This window comes from Epinephelus fuscoguttatus, linkage group LG3 (assembly GCF_011397635.1).
Source record: "Epinephelus fuscoguttatus linkage group LG3, E.fuscoguttatus.final_Chr_v1".
Lineage (NCBI taxonomy): Eukaryota > Metazoa > Chordata > Actinopteri > Perciformes > Serranidae > Epinephelus > Epinephelus fuscoguttatus.
In genome coordinates this window covers 15,158,735-15,182,124 of record NC_064754.1, presented here as the reverse complement: position 1 = coordinate 15,182,124, position 23,390 = coordinate 15,158,735, and the positions used below count along the sequence as shown (strand labels likewise).

General features: G+C 42.1%; 2 protein-coding genes across 2 annotated transcripts in view; one reads left to right on the top strand and one right to left on the bottom strand.

Moving 5' to 3' along the window:
- The window catches only part of slkb (STE20-like kinase b), a 27,338-nt gene extending 9,220 nt beyond the window's left edge, over positions 1-18,118 (top strand). The window contains exons 6-18 of the mRNA XM_049569866.1: positions 1,290-1,484; positions 1,696-1,777; positions 2,719-2,850; positions 4,601-5,386; positions 5,483-5,613; positions 5,790-5,913; positions 8,396-8,575; positions 11,985-12,114; positions 13,871-13,995; positions 14,165-14,356; positions 14,488-14,613; positions 14,884-14,997; positions 15,686-18,118. Of these exons, the coding sequence (XP_049425823.1) occupies positions 1,290-1,484; positions 1,696-1,777; positions 2,719-2,850; positions 4,601-5,386; positions 5,483-5,613; positions 5,790-5,913; positions 8,396-8,575; positions 11,985-12,114; positions 13,871-13,995; positions 14,165-14,356; positions 14,488-14,613; positions 14,884-14,997; positions 15,686-15,832 (2,464 nt within the window). The 3' untranslated portion in view covers positions 15,833-18,118. The remainder of the gene's footprint in view (positions 1-1,289; positions 1,485-1,695; positions 1,778-2,718; positions 2,851-4,600; positions 5,387-5,482; positions 5,614-5,789; positions 5,914-8,395; positions 8,576-11,984; positions 12,115-13,870; positions 13,996-14,164; positions 14,357-14,487; positions 14,614-14,883; positions 14,998-15,685) is intronic.
- LOC125884724 (collagen alpha-1(XVII) chain-like) overlaps positions 18,106-23,390 on the bottom strand; it is a 25,307-nt gene continuing 20,022 nt past the window's right edge. The window contains exons 42-52 of the mRNA XM_049569851.1: positions 23,139-23,264; positions 22,983-23,057; positions 22,681-22,845; positions 22,419-22,568; positions 21,996-22,157; positions 21,743-21,889; positions 21,043-21,192; positions 20,786-20,935; positions 20,104-20,184; positions 19,719-19,772; positions 18,106-19,321 (exon numbers count right to left, since the gene is read on the bottom strand). Coding sequence (XP_049425808.1) covers positions 19,272-19,321; positions 19,719-19,772; positions 20,104-20,184; positions 20,786-20,935; positions 21,043-21,192; positions 21,743-21,889; positions 21,996-22,157; positions 22,419-22,568; positions 22,681-22,845; positions 22,983-23,057; positions 23,139-23,264 — 1,310 coding nt within the window. The 3' untranslated portion in view covers positions 18,106-19,271. The remainder of the gene's footprint in view (positions 19,322-19,718; positions 19,773-20,103; positions 20,185-20,785; positions 20,936-21,042; positions 21,193-21,742; positions 21,890-21,995; positions 22,158-22,418; positions 22,569-22,680; positions 22,846-22,982; positions 23,058-23,138; positions 23,265-23,390) is intronic.

Sequence of the window (23,390 nt, the reverse complement as noted above, 5' to 3'; positions counted from 1 at the left end):
GAAAAAAATTACATTAATCATGATCAGGTTTGCCTTTCTTGCACAACATAGAATAAAGATCCATTAACTCCATGGGGTCTGTTTAAACCATCTGTAGCACATGGTCTAAAGTGAACGGCACAAGTGCATAATCTGGGCACCAGGTAAAGCACAAGGGGCAAAGGGGTTGTATTCAGTCCCTTACTTTATCGTAGGTGTGTTTTCTCCCATTCCCTTTAAAATCCAACTGCTCCTGCATTTAACTCTCTGCTACTTACATGGGGAACTCAGCAAACTGGAGAACAGAGTGGTTTCCTGCTGAGGGTAATGCAGTAAGAGCAGCAGTGTCACTGTAGGAAATATGGTATATTTAAGCAGCAGAACTAAAAAAAAAAACCGAGTTATAAACTTGACAGAGGAAACACAACTAAACTTTTGGCTTCTTAAATAATTAATGAAGTTACGCTGCTCCTCATGCGTAAATGCACACAGCGTCTCTCTTAATGGGGAGTCAGACAGCAGCTCTGCAGCTCTGCTATGTTCACATTTTAGAGAACGTAATTACAGTGGAAACTGCTCACAGAAATCATGATGCAGTGATTAACTAATGCTTATATGGATCAAAAAGCTTAGGACAGAATCATATCTTTGCTTATAGTAATCAAGTAATCTGCTTACAGGGTTTATTTTGGGTCTTTTCATACATGACAACATATGGAAAAATATTAGAGCAACAGTAATTCTATTTTGGGTTTTTTAACTTTACTCTTGTGATACTTGATCCAGCGAAAAACGCATGCACATCGGGGAAACCAACTTTGGGTGATGCCATGAACCTGTCCATTTCATTACTTAATTAATTAATGTAAGAAATGTACAGCTGTCAATTAGATAGCAATCTGCAGGAGAAATTTAAAAAATCAGCTATAATAATCATCCACTCAAAGTGATTAAGTTGAGCCAGACAGACGTGATCATTATACACAGTCTCCAATGTAATATTTTCCTCATTAATGATGTATTATTTCACCCACCTGCAATCCATCTGCGCATTCCTGTGTGGGTCTTTGAGTGTACACGTGGGCACATCTTACTATCTGAATAATGTGCCCTTTAAATAGCAGGGGACGCGGCACCAGAAATAAGTAGCTGGTTAAACTTATTATTAGGATACCCAGTTTAAAACCGGAGGAGTTTGGATCAGCATGTGAGACTAGCCAGCAACTGTGATCATCGTCTTGCTTTGCACAGGTTAGATGTAAGATAGGGCCCAATGTCTCCTTTCACTGACTTCCCCTCTTTCCTTCCAGGATGGCTCCAGAGGTGGTGATGTGCGAGACGTCCAAGGACCGGCCATACGACTACAAGGCTGATATCTGGTCCCTCGGGGTCACCCTGATTGAGCTGGCACAGATTGAGCCGCCCAATCACGAGATGAACCCGATGAGAGTTCTGCTGAAAATAGCCAAGTCGGATCCTCCCACCCTGATGCAGCCATCACGCTGGTGAGTTGCAGCGTGAAGCAGTATGATCCTGTCAGGAACTCTGCTTTGCATGGCCGTGTATTAGTTTTGCATAACTCTGCTGTGTGTGTAAAATGTTTGCCTTCATGTCAGTCAGTTTTCATGACACATGAAGAGATCCTTGATGTAGAAGAGCAATACATTTGTTATTTTATTATATTCAAGTCCATTTGTCACTACTTCCACCCTTCAGGTCCCCAGAATTCAGTGATTTCTTAAAGCGGTGTCTGGACAAGCACGTCGACAACAGGTGGACTGCTTCACAACTGCTGCAGGTACTTTTCTCTTAAACATTCACACAGCTTTTTCACATAAGCTCTGAACCCCTGTTTCACTATCGATCAGCTCCCCCAGCCCCAGAGCCATAATCCTCATGCCCCATCCCATTCCCATGCACCAGCTGCCATTCAGACCATATCAGCAGAGTCCTAGACGACATCTGTTTACCTGCTCGGTGTCACGTCAGAGTACTGAACCGTGTGTCCTGGCAAGACTGACACTCATCCCTTTGTGCCTAAGCTGACGTCAGCTGTGCAGGCTTTTCTTTTTCCATAGGGTTTAAGGTGCTCACCAAGTCGGAGCCACTTAATTACAGACAGGCAGTGAGGACACATTGATACACACACACAGGAAATACTGTACTGCGTAGAGGACGACTCGATGGGCTTGAAAATACAAAATAGCGGTCTGCCACCAATGAAGGTTTTGATATCGAAGAAGCTTCACATTCTCAGGCCAGCGATAGAATACGTGCAGCAGATTTCTAAGCCAAAGGTGAGGTGGTCAAGAGATGTAGATGCAGTCGGTGTGTGGGTGTGTATGTGTGTGTGTGTCATTTATCTTTGTTTGCATTAAAGAAGTTGATTGATCAATTCATTTGTTTTTTGTTAAGTCATTAACGCAGACAGGTGAAAACTCCAGAGGAAGAGTAACAGAAAAATGCAGGAAAGAAAGTTTGAAATATTTTCCGTGTCGTTTAGTTTGTGTTTTTTGAATGTACTTTGTTGTGCCTTTTATAGTCAAAAAGAACAGTCTGTTATACTGTGAGCAATTTATATCTCAAACTCTATGGGATTAGTTGTCTGTGGGATGTCCAGTCTTTGCTGCCAACTTTGTTAAGTGCTTTATTGCCACACCGTATGCCACGCACAGGGTGTTAACATATAAATTAAATCTTGATTTCTAATCGTGTTCTTTTTATTTGTCTTCTGCACAGCACTCATTTGTGTCCAGTGTGACAGACAGCAGGCCCCTGAGGGAGCTCATAGCTGAGGCGAAGGCAGAGGTCACAGAGGAGATCGAAGACCACAAAGAGGAAGAGGAGGAGGAAGAGACAGAAGCACACCTGGTGGGTAAACATGTACGAAAAATCTGTTAGCAAAAGGTTTGCTAGAGGAATTTGCACTGTTGGGGAAATGCTTGCAGTTGGGTTTTTTTTTTTTTTTTTGTATAGTTTTCATTGAGCAGGACATGCACGATATGCAACATATACACTTGCTGACAGATTGGTTTATGCTTCATATTCATGAGCTCATTCTTGAGCTGAAATGACAAGTCAGTTAATCAATAGATGAAAAATTGATCAACTATTTTGATAAACAATGATTTTTTTGTGTGTGTGTTTTATATCATTGTAGATTGGATATCTTTTTGTTTTGTAGTGTTGGTTGGATTAAACAAGTCGTCTGAATACAGTATTCAAATAGGCTTTGGGTAATTGTCACACTTTTCTGACATTTTATAATCAAGATGATTATTGAGCAATAGATTTGGAAAATAATTGTCCCATTAATTCATCATCATCAAGTGCAGCACTACTGCATTTGTGAGCCTGCTAGTATAAACAGTTTAGTATTTTATCCTTGAATGTTGCTTCAACTAGGGCTGGGCGATATGGAGAAAAATTTAATATTCTAGACCAAATACCTTGTTATTATTTTGACAATATTGTATGGGTTACTGTTGCTGCCTTAACAAAATATTTGCACAATGAGATTTATCAGAATCAGAGATACTTTATTGATCCCCGGGGGGAAATAATCGTCAGTAGTGTGGATATGATGGCAAAGTGGGAAAAGTCAAATAATTGAACAGCTAGAACAGTCTGGTAAATTCAAAAGATTACATTACTTTACTGTATTGCAGCTTTTAAAACCAGGAAAAGACAACACTTGAGATATTACAATATCCAGAATCTTAGACGATACCTAGTCTCATATCATGATATTGATATAATATTGATGTATTACCCAGCTCTAGCTTCAATTAACAATCATTTTAATGATCGATTAACCTGCTGATTAATCCCAATAACCCAAAAATATTCAGTATACGACACCGAAAAGCAAATCAGCAGTATTGCTTGAAAAACAACTATAAGAATTGTTTGCTGATGCTTTTTTTGTCCATAAACTATATAAACCCATTGTGTTTAAGCTTCTGGCAAATTTAACATTCCTAACTTCTCCAAAGCCGAGGTCTCAGTACACCATTTCAAGTCATCAGATTGTTGTACTGTTCACACTGCACAATTTGCTGTCCTGTAATAGGAAGACTTAAATTTATTTTGTGTTTCAGACTTTCTAAGTATTGTTATGTGATATACAGGTCCGCCCACAACCCGGGGTTCAGTGGGTACTTAGTAGAAAATATCACGGTCATATCAAAGTCAAAAAATTAACAAAGCAGCGTTATGAGTAAGTTATTAGGGTAATAACTTACAGAAGCATTACGTGCAATAGTCCACCTTCTCTTCCCCTCTCTCTTTTTTTCTCTGTCTCTCAAACACACACACGCACACACACACACACACACATACTCTGGAAAGCACTTCTGCACCGCTTGTTTCTGTCCTCAACCCTTTTCTCAAACGCTCATTGGCTGTAGCTCGCCGACAAAGTCCCCAACAGATATTAGAGGGGGGGCATCATGGAGCACCATTATGCAAGCGCCAAGCCAATACTGATTTGCCTCAGACTGGGTGTTTTTGTTGAGGAACCCCAAAAACTGTTGGCAAGAGGAAGCTCAAGGCTAAAATCATGTATGTTGTATCATGTAGTATGAACTAGGCATAACTGTAACTTCTGCTCCCATTTCAGGGCCACAAACGCGCCCCCTCTGATGTCAGTGTCGCCAGCTCAGAGGATGAGAAGATCCCCCTGTCTCCCTCCATCTTGGAATCAGTCCCTGAGAAAGTTGAGCCAATTGTGTCTCTGCCCACGCCCACTGAGCTCCCGGTGGCCAACCATGTGGTGGAAACTAGCTTTGTTGAAGAGCCCACAGCCCCCCCAGCTGTGGAGCACACGGAGGAGACTTTGGACACTCCAATTGAGGATGAAAAGGTAGAAGAGACACCAGTGGAGGAAACGCCTCCAGAGGCAGCAGAGGATGTTGCCTCCCCAGAACCAGAGACTGAACCAGAGGCACCCGCTAAGGAAATGCAGCAGCTGGAGATTGCAGTCGAGGATGAAAAGGAAGTGGACACAGCTGAGGTTCCAGCCAATCCAGAGGCCAACACAGAGAGTTCAGAGGTCACTGAGACTCCTCAGGAGGAAAAGATGGCTGTTGTGGAGGAATCAAACACACCAGCAGTGGAGGAGGAGAAGGAAGAGGAGGAGGACGACCGGTACAAAAATCTCAAGGTGACATTGACACTACCAGAGCAAAATAAGGTAGTCCCAAAAGATGAGGAAGAGAAGCTCACAGAAAAGGAGAAGATAAATGCAGAAGATGAGAAAATGGTTCCAGACAAAGCCAAGGATGACAAAGAGAGAGACTCAGACTCAGGGAGTGTCTCAGCCGCCGATAACAGCAGCGTAGACCTGAATCTGTCCATCTCAAGCTTTCTGTCCAAAACAAAAGAGCCTGGATCTGTTTCCATACAGGTAACTCACAGCCCACATGCTCAGATATCAGAAACTATACAACAGACTCAACTGACCGCAGTCACATCTATAAACTCTAACTTCTTGTTTTCCCAGGACAACAAGCGTCAGAAGAAGACGTTGAAAAAGACTCGTAAATTCATCGTGGATGGAGTGGAAGTTAGCGTGACTACATCAAAGATAATCACTGACAATGATGCCAAGAACGAGGAGATGAGATTCCTGAGGTAATCATTCATTTACATACACACCAGGCATCAGTTTGATGTAAATATGTTGCCCAGGAACTTCAGTGTACAACCGGACTGTGTGGAGTGACTGCAAATGCTGAATCTGCTTTATGCTAAGAAATACTTGTAATTAACTTTTTCTCTGCTACACTCTCCTTTGTCTACCTCTCCAGGCGCCAGGAGCTGAGGGAGCTGCGTCTCCTGCAGAAGGAGGAGCAGAGGGCCCAGCAGCAGCTCAGCAACAAGCTGCAGCAGCAAAAGGAACAGATCTACAGGCGCTTCGAACAGGAGACCACGGTGAGTCACTCAACTCAGAAATGTCAAGCGTCAGACTGCTAACTTTGCCGTTTGGGTGGATGCAATTGAGACCACTTTGAAAGCAGTTATGTTTATATTCCCCTTGCGGGCAACCATGCCAGCCCAGTCCACCCAGTCTTTTGTAAATGTGTAAATTGTAATTTTTTTCCTTTCTTCACCTTGTTGGTGTTCATCTCAGTTTTTTCTCCAGCCGTGTCACAGTCATGCTTTACATCATTGTCTACGCATGAAGGAAAATGTGGCTCAGTCAGAATTAGTTCAGGAAGTAGCTGTTTATGGTGGCTTCTGAAGTAAAAACAAATTCATTTTTCCAGTAAAAGCTGTCATTCCCAAACTTCAGTTAAACTGTTGCACTCCTGCTTAGATGTCATCAGGACCCTCATAAACACGATGCAGTCCCCAGCGCCCAACCATAAACACCGCAACTACAAGTGCACCCCCATCCTTACTCTTGTATTAACCTAAACTTAATTCTCTGAAGACCTCTTAAGTCCTAAAACATACAAGAGGGCACACCTCAAAACACACACACACCCTTTGAACTAAAAATGACACTGTAGCTACACTGCTCACTGTTATCAAGCACATTGATTTCCCTGAAGAGGAAGTATTTTCTGTGTGGGACGGCTTTTGCTTCAGATGTTCACAAAAAAAAAAAAAAAACAGAAGTATCATCATTTCTAGTTGCTATTTCTGCCTTCACCTTTGAGATTTAAATGTATGGAAATATGTCAGTTTAGCCCGACAACCTGCGTCTGCTTTGGCATTAACTGCTTTTAAATGAATATTCACTTGAAACCTCCAGGACTGGGCAATGGCCTCAGTTAAACAATAATGTGTCATTTTGTTCTTGTATTCACACACAATGCAAGATGTTAATGGGTCTGTGTGTGCGATATTCAGATCAATATTATAACAGCACACTACTATTTCCTGTGTAAAGATATAGTGGAGTAACAGAGTAACACAGCTCAGCCACCTCCATGTTGTTAACCGTGTCAGACAACTCATATAATCTGAATTTCGCAGAGACCCTTAAAGGAACAGTCAAAGAATGAGTGTTTTGAATAAAAACAGAGCAAAGGATGGAGAAAATGTGAATATCTGTAATATGTGTTAAGTAAGTGATTGGTATCTGATAAGAAATACAGCCGCCCCTGGCTGTCAGAGCACCTCACTGAGTTGTATACTTACTTTTCAGTTCGTAAAAAATGCAAATAACCCTGGCACTCTGCACTCCAAACCCCCTGTGAAGATTCGGTGATGTAACTTTTTGGGGAGGTGGTTCAGTGCTTCCCACTTCTTGCTGAGGTTATCCAACAGAACATTGTCATCTTGAAGAAGCACTATGCAGGAATTTCCTAAGAAACATTGACTCACACTGAAGTAATCTTTCTCATTCATCACTCGACTCACTAGAAGTGTGTGAGTATTTTTCTGCAGAGACTCTGCCCTCTGTCTTTTTTTCTTATTTTCTGTGTTCATGACATTTACGGGCTTTTACCCCCCCACAGCGCTCTGCTAATTTTGGGGCTTTATTAAAGGTAGCTACGAGGTGCCAGACTGTAGGCAGCACACATCTAAGAGACAAAGCACTGGAAAAAAAGGCAAATACAGCGAGGCGGCACGCCAAACGAGAGTGAATCTGGGGTTGGCTTTGCCCTCACTTTCACTGGCGAGCCTGTTTACAAACAGTAACTGACATTTCTGTGTTGTACAACTTTGAGATCTGGGAAAATTCAAAGAAAAAGAAACAGGGATGTGTATAAAAAGAACCCACTCTGTGGAAGTTAAATGCAGGTTTGCTTTGACCCTCTAAACCCATCCAGATGTAGGAAAAAGTGTGAAAGACGATGAGTCATCTAAGTGTGTTTCTTCCACTGTGCAGAGATCCAGATTTTGTGGTTCTTACAATATTCTGAGTGTTTGTGAGTTCACCTTGGATACGAGCAGTTTGTGAATGGTCATGTTACTGTGTGAAGGATGACTTGATTTCCTTCAGTTGTCATTACCGTGTCTATCAGTTGCAACTGAGCTGTTCATTTTCTGTATGTCCCTGTAGGTGAAACTGTTCAACTTTACTGTTACTGTTTTTAATCCGTTGCATTACATTACATAACTTGCAGTGTTTATAACAGCGCTTGTGTTCATCACCAATTCATATAGTGCCTATTAGGCCTCTTTTAAACTACTGGCTGGCTCACATTCCTTTGAAAATTGGCATAACAGTTACTGTCGGGGCTCTTTTGAGAGTGATGAATACTGCTAATGGCCTCTCCATTTTGTATGACCTTCCTATGCAGCTACAGCTTTAATATTGATTTTGTTATCTCATAATTTTGTATTTCTTCTTCTGGAAAAGCATTTTTAGACTTTGTGCCTCTAAGATTTTACACATGGAAAGAACTGAATTTGCTTCAGTTAATTTCACTGATATGATGCGATCATCCTTGTCCTACAGAGTAAGAAGCGTCAGTACGACCAGGAGGTGGAGAACCTGGAGCGGCAGCAGAAGCAGACCATCGAGAGGCTGGAGCAGGAGCACACCAACCGCCTGCGGGACGAGGCCAAACGCATCAAAGCCGAGCAGGACAAAGAACTCTCCAAGTACCAGAACATGCTGAAGAACCGCAAGAAAGAGGTTAGCATGTGGACCACAGTTTCTATTCACGTCCCTTGCCCACATGTAGTCCCCTGGGAGGATGGGATGGCTTGTAAAGTTCCTATTTATAGCAGGTTGTTTTGATCCTTAGACACACACACACACAGGCCTCTGTCTGATCTGTCTTATAAGGCTTTACATAACCGCATTTTAGCCTCACTGGGGCTAAATCAGTCTGCGCTGCCACTTCTTATTTATTTGTCTTGTAGTGCTAATCTATCCACAGCTTTTGTCTCATTTTATTTCCATCTATCGCTCATGGCTGCCCCCCCGACACAGGGCAAACAGGAAGTGGGCCTGTCTCCAAAGCATGTGACAAGCGCTATCATGAAACGTATTAAAGAGGATATTATCCAAGCCCCACCAGAGGAGGTAACGAGTCCTCAGTTTGCTGTGAATTGTGAACTTTGACACACACTACCTGTTCCTCTCTGCTCTTTTGTTTTTCTTTTGATGGAGCAGGCTTCAAAGTGTGTGAGGGAGGCATGCACAACATTATCCAGCAGTTATTTACTTTGCTGTTTGATGCAGTTTCCATGAGTTGTCTTTATTTTTCCAAACCCTCCACCTATCTGAGTTTGCAGTGTCACAGTCTCAGAGTGTATTTGCAGTGTTCAGTGTGGTGCCTAGGGGTAATGTACTGTGATCCGCAGGGAGTGGCTCATGTTATGATTCAGTCCTTTCAGTTGTCCTCGTGCACGCTGTGCAGCGCTCCCATTCAGGATGTAAGTGAAACCCCTGTGTGTGATCTCATGCCTCCTCAGATTTAGAATTTGGTTTCTTTTGCATCTCTTAAAGGGACAGTTGTTTTGGAGTGAGTTGCAGAGTGTTGGAGATACCAACCGTGGAGATGTCTGCCTTCTCTTCAGTATAATGGAACTAGATGGCACTCTGCTTGTGGTGCTCAAAGCGCCAAAAAAAGCTCATTTGACAAACTCAACAGCAATGTCTCTTTACAGAAGTCATGACCCAGTTACTCAAGATAATCCACAGACCTTGTTGTGAGCAGTTTCATGTCTTTTATTTCGACTGAGCAACACCCACCATCAAAAAGAAGCTTGAATCTACTGGTGGATGAGAGGCTCGTGCAAGATGTTAACATTAATCGCGTCCTCCTTGGCTGATCTCTGCGGTGAGCTTGCACAGTGGTGTTAGGTGGGCTAGCAGTAGACACACACTTCTGTCTGCGCTGCTCACAATAAGGTCTGTGGATTGTCTTTAGTAACCAGGTCATGATTTCTGGGAAGAGACATTGCTGTTGAGTTTTTCAAATATATTTTTTGGCACTTTGAGCACCACAAGCTGAGTGCCATCTAGTTCCATTATATTCAAGAGAAGGCAGACATCTCTACGGTCGATATCTCCAACACTCTGCAGCTCACATCAAAACAGGAAAAATAGAGGAAAACATGTATTTTGGATTTTGAGGTGAACTGTCCTGTAAAGCATGACTTCTTACTAAGGGTGTAACATTTCACGAAATTATCACTTAGGTTCGATACGACTCAGTGGTGTCAGGGTTCGGTATGTTTTTGATACAGCAAAAAAGTAGAAATGCCAGAGAAGTTTCCTGGATTTAAAAGTTTAAATGTATGAAAACAAAGCAGGAATTACTGTCTGGCAAAAAAAAAGGGCTTGTTAAAGTCGGGTAAAATGAAATCGGATTCCTTTCTAAACACATTATACGTGTTAGAAAATATCTTTTGAAAACACGTGAAAAGACTGAGAACTTTGTGGTACTGAATTGTGGGGTTACACTGTAACATTTCTGTCTAGGATTTTCTTGATGGGCCTAATAGCATGCCCCTTGATGCACTGAAGCCATCCTTGACATATCCCCTTCCCTACTATTTAACAACTAAGTTACTACTGACATTAGGGAGCATAGTATCAGTGTAGTTTTGTTCGCCCATTGTGTGTGAGCAGCAAATTTGCTGCATCCCACGAGCTCTCTTAGGTCGTACAGTCTAATTAATACACAAATAATCATCTCTGGTAAACAGTCACAGTCATGTAAACACAAGCTAAACTGCCATCATTAACATACTTTTTCGTCTTTGTGGCCGAATCAGCTTCCTGGCCCGCCGGCAGTTACTGCTCACTGCTGCAGGTGTGTGCTGTGGGTCTAAAGTTAGCTGCTGAACGACAGTCTGTCGCAGCGCAGCGCCTTGTGCTTTGGCTTGGTGGTCGTGTGCTGCTAAGGAGAGTCTGTGGCTGTGCGGTGGCTCGTTCTTTTGCTCAGTCTGTTTTTATCCACCACTTTTTCGCCATTATTCTCATAATTCACAGCTAAAACAAACACCAGACCTGAAGGTTATTGGAGGATCTTCTATTCTGGTCTGGTAATGGCGTTACTAACCATCTCGCAACAAGCTAGTTCGGCATGTCTCACTGGCGTAGAGTGGTTTTGGTTGAGGGGTATATTGCCTGTTCGTCGTGTGGGCTGCCTTGGTGTCGCTGAGAGCATAATATTAAACATAGTTTAAGCTGTATATTGTATTTCCCAAATGTAATAAGATAGTTCAAGGTGTCGTTCGAACCGAAAGTCTCGTACCAAACTTTTCAATACGAATACGTGTATTGTTACACCCCTACTTGGTTGTCTTGAGACTTTACATCAGTACATGCCAACACCAAGCCTAAAATGGTGCTAAGCTATTAGCAAATCTCAAATCTCATCACAAAGACAAATGTTTCCGCTGACAATAAAATGCTGTACTTTCCCCCCAAGTATTGTCCTCTAGTGAACCAGAGCAGTAGTAGGTAGTGGCCAGTGCTTGAAGTTTAGTACTTGGTATTGAAAAACCTTTATAGCTTGTTCTTTATGTTCTACCTTGTCCCTAATGACATGCAAAGTTTACAATCTGTGAGGCACAGTGTAAACATTTAGAGACGTGGGACAATATAAACCTTGCTTACTGTATATCACTGAGAGCCTCATTAGCGTGCAGGATGTCAGTTTCCTGTGTGTGTGTGGTGAGCCAAGTAGGCCAGATTAATGTGACAAGCAGGTGATACGGTCTTTATTGCCAGTTGTAACTGTCTGGTTCATCAGCTCAAGCCGAGCTTAGCCTGAGGTAAATTTGGCAGAAAGCCTCCAGGCCAGCAAACACATTCAAACACTCACACACAAACTGAGATGATCTCACAGAGCTTTTCCTGCTTAATGTAATGATAAAGGTTTTTGTCGCAGGGGATGATGCTCTCCATCTGTCAGAAGTGTGTGTGTATAAAAGTGCTTCTCTAATTAGGCTTTATCGATGATTGTTGTGAATGGAGTTTGAGTGATTCTCCGCCTTTCTTGGATTCTCTGTGTGTTATAGATTAGGAGACTAATGTCTGAAACTGTATTCCTCATGTCATTTATAATCTGTCATCCATCATCCAGGAACAAGAATTTCTCCAGAAGCAGCAGCAGGATCTGGACAGCTCTCTGAAAAAGATTATCCAGCAACACAAACATGAGCTAGCCACCATCGAGAGGGACTGCCTCAACCACAAGCAGCAGCTTCTTCGAGGTAATATACCAACTGGCTGTATTTACTGTCAGGTGTCAAGTGGGTAACGGTGTGTTCAGGCCATGTGTGATGGAGGGACTGTGACAGGGAATATTCCCATGGTTATAACATGGAACCGCCAGCTCCATCAGACATCTTAAGAGGGTGTAGATAGTTTGATGGACTGTTGTAAGGCACACATGTTGCTTTTCAGACGCTGTGTGATTTAGTTCACAACTTTGAAAGTGGTAAAACTGCAAATTCACATACACTCAAAGGGTTTAAGCCTTGAAGGTTAGATGAAGGCATCAAATTGATGTTCGTTTATTGCCTGCTTTCCCTGTCTAAGCTGCAGAGAGGTGTTCCTGAGAGTGAATAATTAATCCATGTCTTATTCAAAGACACTTAGAGCTGTGCCAAGTAATAATTTTATACCTTTTATTGGTGCAAAATCACATTACATAAACACAGATGGAGACAAAGGGCTTTTTTATTATGCTAACTAATGCTTCTTCACATCCTCCTGTGACCTGGAAATCATTCCCCTCCGTCACCATGGAGGATCTTCCAATCCCTTAAAGGGGTAGTTCACATTTTCAAAGTGGGGTTGTATGAGGTACTTACCTTTTTAGGATATTTTCACTACTTTTCCTTACTGTCAGACAGTGATGTCCTACAGGGATTGAAGCCGGTACATCACTCTCTTCCAAGCCAGACTCCATTGAGAAAAACAGTAATTTAAGATTGTTAAACACAGGCACTGCTGGTCCACAGCTCCCTCGATCAGTTATTTTGTTTGTGTAATTGTGTGACTTTGGTGTTTCATGGGGTTAGTTTAGATTCCCCAAAGTCACACAATAACACAGACTAGATAACTGATCGAGGCAGCGGTAGACCAGCAGCTCCTGTGTTCAGCGAGCCGAAATTACTGTTTTTGTAAGTCTGGTGGCTTTGAGCGAAGATGGGGAACTGAAGCTGTTTATGGCTCCTCTGCCAGGACAGGCTGTCTGAGGAAAAGGGAAAGTGGTGAAAATATTCGTAATATAGCATACACTGAAACTGTTAGGATTTTTCTTTTTTTTTTTTTTTAGGTAGCTAAAATTCATTGCATAGCTTCTCTGTCAGACAGACAGACGACAGACAGACATCTACTGTATGTAATACACTGACGATGGATAAGTACCCCATACGACCGCAGTTCAAAAAATTGAGCTATCCCTTTAACAAAGCAAATCCTCGTCTAGCAGTAGCAGGAGGTCTCGTTCAGCATTGAACATAACCATCTCATTTATGGTGAGTGAGATTAGCAGCAAACAAGCCTGAAATACTCTGAGCCCAACCAGCAGCAACTGCGGCTCCTTGTGACATGACTGCAGTGAGCAGCAGCCTGTTAGCAGTTAGCACTGCATGGGACTTAATCCCATGCTTAATATGCCAGGAGCTGCACAAACAACACTTCTCAGAAATGCTCACTGAACCGAGTCACGGGGGGGTGTAACTGTGCTTTAGGAGCTGGTAAAGAGCTTTCACTGTGAGTAGAAAATGTGAGATAGTTCAAAGCTTAAAAGCTGACACCTCATTAGTGAAGTTGATGTTGGTTGACTCGTGCACTCAGCTGTTTGCTCCTAATGAGGTAACTTCAGCTTCTGCAGACCGTCTAGTAATACAGAATGGGTTTAAGATGAGGCATTATGTTTGGGAGATATTCCCCTCCAATAATCCTGTGAATGGTTCCTCTGTGCATACATTTAGCTTTGTCTTTTGTTTACTTGAACAGCACGAGAGGCTGCCATGTGGGAGCTGGAAGAACGCCATCTGCAGGAGAAACACCAGCTGTTCAAACAGCAGCTCAAAGACCAGTATTTCATGCAGAGACATCAGCTGCTGAAGAGACATGAGAAGGTACAGGCTGGATAAGGGCCTTATTATGTGGTGAAATCATCTTTAATTGCTCCTCCAACCTCATAACCCCCCGTAGTCGTTTTGTTTCTGTCAAAATTTCAACATTAAGTTAGAAGAAGTTTTTCTGGAAGCTTCCTGAATGTTGTGTGTCTACTGGTGCCCTGTACAGGAGATGGAGCAGATGCAGCGCTACAACCAGCGTCTCATTGAGGAGCTGAAGAACAAGCAGACACAGGAGAAAACCAGACTGCCCAAGATTCAGCGCAGCGAGGCCAAGACCCGCATGGCCATGTTCAAGAAGAGCCTTCGTATCACTGGAGCTGCCATCACCCCCGAGCAGGAGAGGGAGAAGGTCAAACAGGTGACGAGACATAAGGGATGTTTTATAGAAATGAAATCAGCTAGAATTATATTTTCTTGTATTTGTTGGAAAGCCAAACCAAACACAGTGAGCTCAAATTTCTTAACTCTAATTGTGTCTGTCTCTTCCAGTTTGCAGCCCAGGAGGAGAAGAGACAAAAGAACGAGAGGCTCCATCAGCATCAGAAACATGAAAACCAGATGAGAGACCTGCAGCTGCAGTGTGACGCCAACATCCGAGAGCTCCAGCAGCTGCAGGTTGAGATCTTAAAAAGACATATCTTAAAAAAATGTCACACATTTGAGCATGTTAAGTGGATAATTATCTACTATTTTATATGCATTTTGTTTTACTTTACCATCCTAGCCAAAAAAGACAGCCTCAAGGCTCTTACACATGCCATGATCTTTGTGCCCTACTTTGCCTTTTCCATGCGGTAAAAGAAGTAGCATGTGTCCCAGCCCTTAGACACAGTTACATGTAAAAACCCTCAGCTTTTATACTCTACCTCTCTGTGCGTGTTTCAGAACGAGAAGTGCCACCTGCTCATCGAACACGAGACTCAGAAGCTGAAGGAACTGGACGAGGAGCACAGCCTTGAGCTGAAGGAGTGGAGGGAGAAACTGCGACCCAGGAAGAAGGTAGAGTATCTGTTACAGCTGGATGATTATATCAGCCTGAAGTGTTGTCAAACAAAACATTGCTCCTCCACTCTGCAGGTGTCCCTGTATCTGTTGTAAAGACACTTTCAGATCGACACAAATATCGACACATTCCAGCAAAACGTATTATTCTATAATATGATAAAACACAGACGATGAATCCTACAGATGTTTGGCTTTTCATTTAGCACTATCATCAGGCCAAAACCTTTAATTTAGATTTTGTTACCACCTCAAGTTTGTTCAAAATTCATATATATGCTGTTTGAGATCAAAAAGAATAATTCTATAAAATATATTTGCTGAATATTGAGAGTGGCCCTTGGGAATGTTGTCATTTTCACACCCTAAAAAAACATCTCAGCCAGGCAGGAAGCCATTTTTAGGGCTGAGTATCTTCATAAATGTAACTCTGAGGGCCATGAAATTTTGGAGGGGCACAGACAAAACAGTGTACAACAGCCACAAGCAAATATTCATGATCCTAGGAAGGAGTCCACTTCAGGAAGACACAGGTCATATAGGTGAGGTGCAGGTGATGAGCCGCAGGTGTGTGACTTTACAAACCCAAAATAAGACAGTCAAAAGTTAACACATAAATATATCTAGAGTCTGAGGCTGGCATTTGTTAATATGACACCAACATGCTTCTGTGTGTGTCCCGCAGGCCCTGGAGGAGGAGTTTGCCAGGAAGCTGCAGGAACAGGAAGTGTTCTTCAAGATGAGCGGAGAGTCGGAGTGCCTTAACCCCTCCACCCAGAGCCGCATCTCCAAGTTCTACCCCATCCCCAGCGTCCACTCCACTGGTTTCTAGTCAAAGCCGACGCACAGACATACACACACTCCACACACACACACATTGCACATGGACATGAGCGCACACACACCGACAGTAAAGACCGAGCCTGTGCTGCCTTGCCCTCATCCTCTGGAAACTGTTGGAGGGTGACAGGAGAATTTCTTTTTCAGGACTTTGTTGGTCAGTCTGCAGCTCTGCTCTGCAGCCCCCTCGTCTTGTCACACGATAACGGTTATTTTGAAGGAGAATGTTGAAGGATGAAGTGTTTGACCTCAGAACCACCACAGTGACGTAGCTCTCTGCCCAACCTTCTGTCTGTGATTGAACTGTTTTCAAAAGGATCCAGTGCCTGTAGAATATGATGGTTTTGGCTTTTAAATCCAAGCAGTGTATGATAATTATTTGCTGCTTAATTCTTCTCTCATTTAGACATTTGCACTAAAAAGGAAAGCGTTTTTATACCACGTAAACGTACTGTTGATGATTTCATTCGGTTAAATATTAACTAGCAAACATATCATTCGTAATTGATCATAAAGTAGAATGTATTTCTGATAAAGGAGAAAGCACATTTTTAATATCACTGTTGAAGGACTGATGATTCAGTATATTTTTATGAAATCACATCTCTCTCTTTTAGACGTTTTAGCTTGTGATTAAAGGTTGAAATAATGCATGATTTCAAAATAAGCTTTAGGAAATGAAATGATTCCTTCTTTCAGGGTTTTTCTTCAGATTGCCTTCCTGTCCGGAGCACATGACTTGAGATTACTATTTAGCAACAAGCCGTGGTGGCGAGTTTCTTAGATGCAGACAGTAGAGACGGTGTTTACATACAGAGACAAAGGGTCACTGTTAACTGGACACTAAGGAAATCACTGTGGTGGCAGAAACAAAGACTATTGAACAAGCATTTATGTACCTGTTTGTTGCTCTGTTTTTTTATTTTTAGGTAACACCACTTTATTGTTGTCGAGCTAAAGTTATGTATGTACAGGAGCGGTTTTCATTGGTGTCCATTCTGGAAATAATGTGACACTTTTAAGAGTTTCCAAGGAGTGTGTGTCGGGAAACTCACCAAGCAAATTCAACAAAAAAATAACTTTGAATTCAGCTAATTCAAACAAGCGCTCCGTTCACACTGTAAGCTTCAGTGCTCAGATCTGATATTTTTGTTTGGCTGTTCACATTATTTTTAAATGTGGCCAGTGTCAGACTCCAGTGTGAAGTGGTCACAGTCCTGAGCTGACATGCACATGCAAAAGATCATATTCCATGCAGTTTGTGCTGTTCACGCTTCTGTAAAAAAGCAGATGTGAGTCACATACGGTATGAGCAGCAAAGTCAGATTTTGGCCACTTTAACCTGCAGTCCGAACGTAGCCTAAACCTGCAGTGACAGATGATGATGCATCCTTTGTATTTGCTCTGGTTTTTCTTCATACTCCTCCTCATGAGGTATTTTGCTACCAGGTGTATCATGAATGAGCCTGCATGGCTTTTGTTTCCTCTTTTTATTGAAATGATAATACTGTTTTCATTGTCGTGCTAGCTAATAGCCTTAATACTTCAAAACAGCTGTATGGATATACTGTGTACCTGATATGACCGCCTTTAAAGATTCTGGTCAAACTCTAGGTTTTATGCCAACTGTAGTCTTCTGTTTCTGACTGTATGAAGCATATTAACAATGTCAGAGTGATTGCATCTGTGTTCAAAGAAAGAAAAACAGAACATGAGCTCTTAGCATTTTTTTGTTTATTGAGGCTGATGTTTTATGAGTGAGGTCAAAGCAATATGAAGCAGTTGCAAAAACAAAGTGGACCTGACTGGTTTGGGCCATCTTAACTTGTGATTGGTTCATTTTTTCATCTCATTTTCTTACGATTGGCTATCAAGAGTTATGCTTAGTCAAAAGTATTTTAACTCAACTGTTATGCGCAAAAAGAAAAACAAAACAAAAAAAAACTACGGAGTGCTGTGCACCTTTTTACAAAACTTTCTCAGTAGCTATTTATATGAAAACGTACCACCCAAACTGCAGCGTCTGTACTGCAGCTCATTCACTCATTGGTTTGCGGCGTACAGAAATATAATTACATAATCACTCCTGTCAGTTCTCGTTCTGTCGGTCGGTTAGGTTCTACAAGAAAAGAGTAAATTGATTAAATTCTGAATGTTGACTGAAAACAATGATATCCATATCAAAATCATTATGCATTTTTAAAATAAATGTATAGTTTTTAGAAGGTCTGTGTAATGTAGATTTTCATTTTGCTGTAAATAAACTTTTTCCTCTGTACTGCTGCTGTTGTTTCAAGTCCTTGATGTGATTCTACCAAGTGTTTTTGTGTCTAAAAAACTAATAGGAACAACAATTTTGAAAGTGGTCCAGTATTGAGTGAGAGTTCTACAGCCAGCCACGAGGAAACAGGCTGCAATGTACGTCCACTAAAAGTTTTTCTTTGCCACTGACGGGCTCAGATTGGTGAAAGTGTCTGGCAGCATCATGGAAAGGATCCCTACAGAGATAGACCTTTCTGTGAATGAGTAGGATCCTTTTTGTTTAACCAGAAACAGCGGCAAAATCGCCATAGCCAAACCCACCAGACTCCATTTAAATAAACAGCAACTTAAGCATGTATACATCCAGCATACTCACATCTAACTGGGTGAATTAAGGGTTCATTTCGACCAAATCAGAGCTGGTGATTGTTGGAATTGTTATTTTGTCTCTGTCGACTTTGAATAAAGTGCTTTTTTATGATGATAAAATTGCTGTTTATTTGAATGGAGCCTGGTGGGTTTGGTGACCTCTGTATGGATCATCGCCAAACTGTTGTAAGACACTAACAATCTGAACCTGTCAGTGGCAAAAACAAGCACTTTTAGCGGACGTAACTGATGGTGCAAACATGCCCCCAGTGGTTACAGCCTGTTTTGCTGCTGCCATGTGCAGCAGTCATGCTCAAAGCTGGGCCAGTTTTAAAAACTGTTATTGCCATTAGTCACTTAGGCACAAACACATAGAAAAATAGAGTCCTGGTTGAAAAATACAGAAATTACCCTTTAAAACGTCTTTTAAAAAACTGCATATAAAACATTTAAGTTACAAAACATCGTCTAATTAGGAAATGCCCACAAGCATGAAAAGGTAAGCAAAAGCCAACTCTTCATTCAATCCCACAAAATGAAACATATCACCCCTCTGAATGACACTCCTCAATACAGTATGTCAAACATTCAAATAATTCAAAGCTATACATAATCCCTGATTTCACACAGACAAAACATATTCAGAAATATAAAAATAAAATCAGAAATCGTTTGTGAAAACAGTTCAATTCATGAAATACATCTGCTGTGTGTTACAGTACATTCACCACATTTATACACACCGGACTCCACATAAACTGAATTTCACCTGAAGTTCCTTGTATGCAGTAAGTTGGCTCTTACACACCGACGTCCCTCCTCCTTCTTGTAGTTGTCAGAGTGAATTCTCCTGAAAAACAACACGCAGAGTTTGATTAAGTGTTGTATTAATGTAGCCTGCTTTCACCATTGTGCTCCTGCGTGTTCCAGCACATTAAATCTAACATTCAAAATCATTACTAGCAAAAAAAATGAGCCTTTTTATTGTCAAAATATAATTGTTCATGTTCTCATCTAAAACCCATAATTATAATTATCAATACTACATGGTAGTTAACGCTTCTTTAGTGCCTGTTGTTTGAGAATGAGATCATGGGGTTCAACTTAAACATATCAGTCACGATCCAGCTGTGATTATCTAACTATAAATGTACTTTTTAAATTCAATTTGTAACATTTTAAGACTAGTTTGAAGGGAAAATCCAGGCCTGTGTCAAATCATTAACCATTAAATCAAGCTGACTGACCTCTGTCACCTTTTTGTCCCTTGCGTCCCTCTAAACCAGGAAGGCCTCGTTCACCTGTGTCCACACAGACAGAGTAGATCACTTTCAAATTTGGGCTGATCAGGAAGAACCACTAGCTAAAGGCATAATGAATCGTCACTATAGACTAATGGTGGGAAATTGCATTAAAGGAAAGTAATCAAAAGAGTTGATTCTTGACATGGAACATCCCATTTTTTAGATGTTTCAAAGTAAATTGTTCTAATCTGATTTAACTGGAAAAAAGCAAATAGCAAACTCAAATACTGCATAGAAAAAACACTGTGAAACTAATTATTAATTGTACAGTTCACTTAATATTTCATTCCAAACGCCACTTTCTTCATTAAGAATTTTTCAGATCTACCTTTCTCTCCCTTTGGCCCTGCGAATCCCATGTCCCCTTTCTGTCCTGGTCTCCCAGGTGGTCCTACAATGGCTCCATGTGCTGTGGAGGACAACGTCAGTTGTTATCAGAATTCCTAATTATCCCATTTTTAGCTTCTTTATCCCTCTTCTTTGTATTTGAGGCATTTAGCAAGTAAATGCTTCCCCAGTTATGGCAGTGATGGCAGCCGGAATCGGGCCAGCTCATTCTGTCTAACCTGAGTCAGGCAACCAGACGCACTTTGGTTTACTTCATCATCAGCATGCCAAGTTTGGACCGATGTTGGGTCAGGTCATTTTTTGATAACGGCCCAGTGATGGCAGTGTCAGCAGCCGGAATTAGGCCAGCTAATTTGGCCCGATTCTGGGGCATCATTCATGCCAAGTCTCAGCCGAGTCATGCAACCGGATGTGGCCCAGCTAATTTCATCCAGCATACCAAGTTCAGGCCAATGTTTGGCCAGGTCATTTTTGATAACGGCCCAGTGATGGCAGTGTTGTCAGCCCAATATAGGGCCCGCTGATCTGGCCCAATTCTGGGGTGACATTCATTTAAAATCTTAGCCAAGTCAGGCAACCGGATCCAGCCCAGCTAATTGCATCCGGCATGCCAAGTTCAGGCCGATTCTGGGCCAGGTTATTTTGGCTACCTGGATCTTTACCTCTGATGAATTCCACTAGATCAGTGACATTTGTGTGGGAGCCAAACAATCGGCTGTATCCAGGGGGACCTGGGGGGCCAGGTGGTCCCGGTGGTCCTTGGGCGGCTCGTTCATTGTGGTTACGTTCAAAGTCACGTTGCAGACCATGAGCTGTAAAATCAGAGACAAGGTGAGGAAAAGTGTCAAGCAGGTCCTCTAACACTTGTATTTTATTGTAGATTTTGATTTGAGATTTGTAACATGGTACACTTGCTCACATCTGATGTATTCCAACAGATCTGTGGCGTTTCCATGGGAACCAAACCACCGAGTATGTCCAGGGGGGCCAGCAGGGCCGGGTGGTCCTGGAGGTCCTTGGAAGGCACGACTGCTGTAATCCCTTACGATGTCGTGCAACACACCACGGGCTGCAAATGACAGAAAACTTTAAACATAAAGCATAAGCTTATCTCGACACTGGTTTCATGAAACACTAAGAAAACAATTTAGATCATCAGTTTGGAAGAAAATGATTCTGTATCATGAGCAAAGACCTCTATTGTGAGGTCAATGAAGTACATTTTGAGTACAAAACACGAAGGAGTCAAGCCGTTTCAAAACAGTTTTGATCTCTATAGCTAATTTCACCACTCCTGACAACTTTACGGGGGTACATTTTTACATAACTCATCATTCAAATGTTATTAAGGTCTAAAGTTATACATAACTGGTGCCAAATATCCAAATCTGCAATGGCCAAAACTCCAAAATCAGGAGTCCACAAACAAATGGGTGACACCACAGTGGCTACGTCCATTATTTTATGCAGTCTATGTTCTTACATTTGATGTATTTCACCTGATCTGTAACCCTGGGCTGGAAATTACAAGTTATCAACAAAGATGTCTTTTCATGGGCCTCTTAAACTTAATGGTAGTCCCTCGATTGTAAAAGCACATAAAGCTCGTATTGACTTACATTTGATGTATTCAACCACGTCCACAACGTTTTCCGGGGAACTAACCCATTGGCTGTGTCCAGGCATTCCTGGAAGTCCTGGAGGCCCTGGAGGTCCTTGAACAAGACGTTGAGAGTCTCTCAAAACATCACGCAGCAGACCATGGGCTGCACATGGAGGACAGTGAAGAGGTAAGTAGTAATATAATATTCAAAGTGAGAAAAACTGTCATTTGTGATGAGGTTCATAATACACTTCCTCTGGATCACCTACATTTAATGTAATCAGTTACTTTGACAGCCATATTGGAGTAGTCTCTAGTATCCAGGTTCCAGTCCCTGGCACCAGGTACACCTGGCTCTCCCTTTTGTCCTGGGGGTCCAGGAGGGCCTGGAGCACCAGGAAGTCCAAACATTGCTCCTGTCGCTCTGTCACCTGGAGAAAACACAATAGAGCATGACTTCAGAAAAAAATACTTAGCTACAGCTAATTTCAAGGTCATTTGTTGGTGTGTAGCAGAAAACACTACCATGTGTTTTGAATACTTTACCCCAAAGCTTTCTTAAACCCACTCATGCCCTTGCACAAGTCTAGGACTAAGAATTAGCTCAGTCACAGGTCTTACACCTTATTTTAAATGCTAAATTTTGTAACTTTCTACAGTTTTAAATTGGTGACGTATTCCTTTAAACTCACCATTAAGGTATTGCTGTTGTTCTGCTTTAAGCGTCTCTCTGTTGGCATGCTCAGCATAGGAAACCAGCCCGTGGACTTGACCAGGGGGGCCTTCAGGGCCAGGGGGGCCAGGGGGGCCAGGGAGGCCTGGTAGGCCTCTAAAGGCAACACCTTTAGGATAAAGGAACAGATGTGAAGGCAGACAAAATGTATTTTATAAAAGTATATTTTCCCAGATGAATTCCTAATTAAGTGATGAAGCTATTATTTCAGTTGGACTCACTCTGAAGATAGTCATGAATTTCTGGAGTGATGTAGTTCCCAAATCCTGTTGGACTCAGTGGACCTGCTGGTCCAGGGGGACCTGCTGGTCCAGGTGGACCTTGTGGACCAGGGATACCAGGGGAACCAGGGGGCCCCTGAGGACCCACAAGTGCTTGATGCTCAGCTAGTTGGACAATGAAAATGGACATTTTTTATCTTAAGATTGCCGCTACATACTGATGACTTTAGATTAGACACTCAACAAAGAGCTCAAAAAACAGAATTCACTGAGTGGCTCTGTGTTCCTATTGTGTTCCTTACTTGATAACACATTTCCAGGGAGTCCAGGGAGTCCAGGAGATCCAGGGGGACCAGGGGGACCTACCACCCCCTTCTCTGTTAACAGACAATAGTCAATCAGTGATTATCTCTCAACAGAAAACCTTTTTGACCAGTAGGTTCATCTGCAACACTCACCATTCATGAGAGCAAGAACACGTTCAGCTACTTCCTGGGTATTGAATCTGGAGCTGCCAAGGCCTGGAGCTCCAGGAGGTCCTGGTGGACCGGGAGTACCACCGATGTGTCTCCTTACATCCTCTCCTGGACACAAATAATTGACACACTTTGGTGAGCAGTCTCACATGTGATGCTTTAAAAAGTCGGTTATCAAACCAACAAACTTCTTGAGTGCCATTTCTTCCCACAGTATCTGCCATCTGTAAGAAA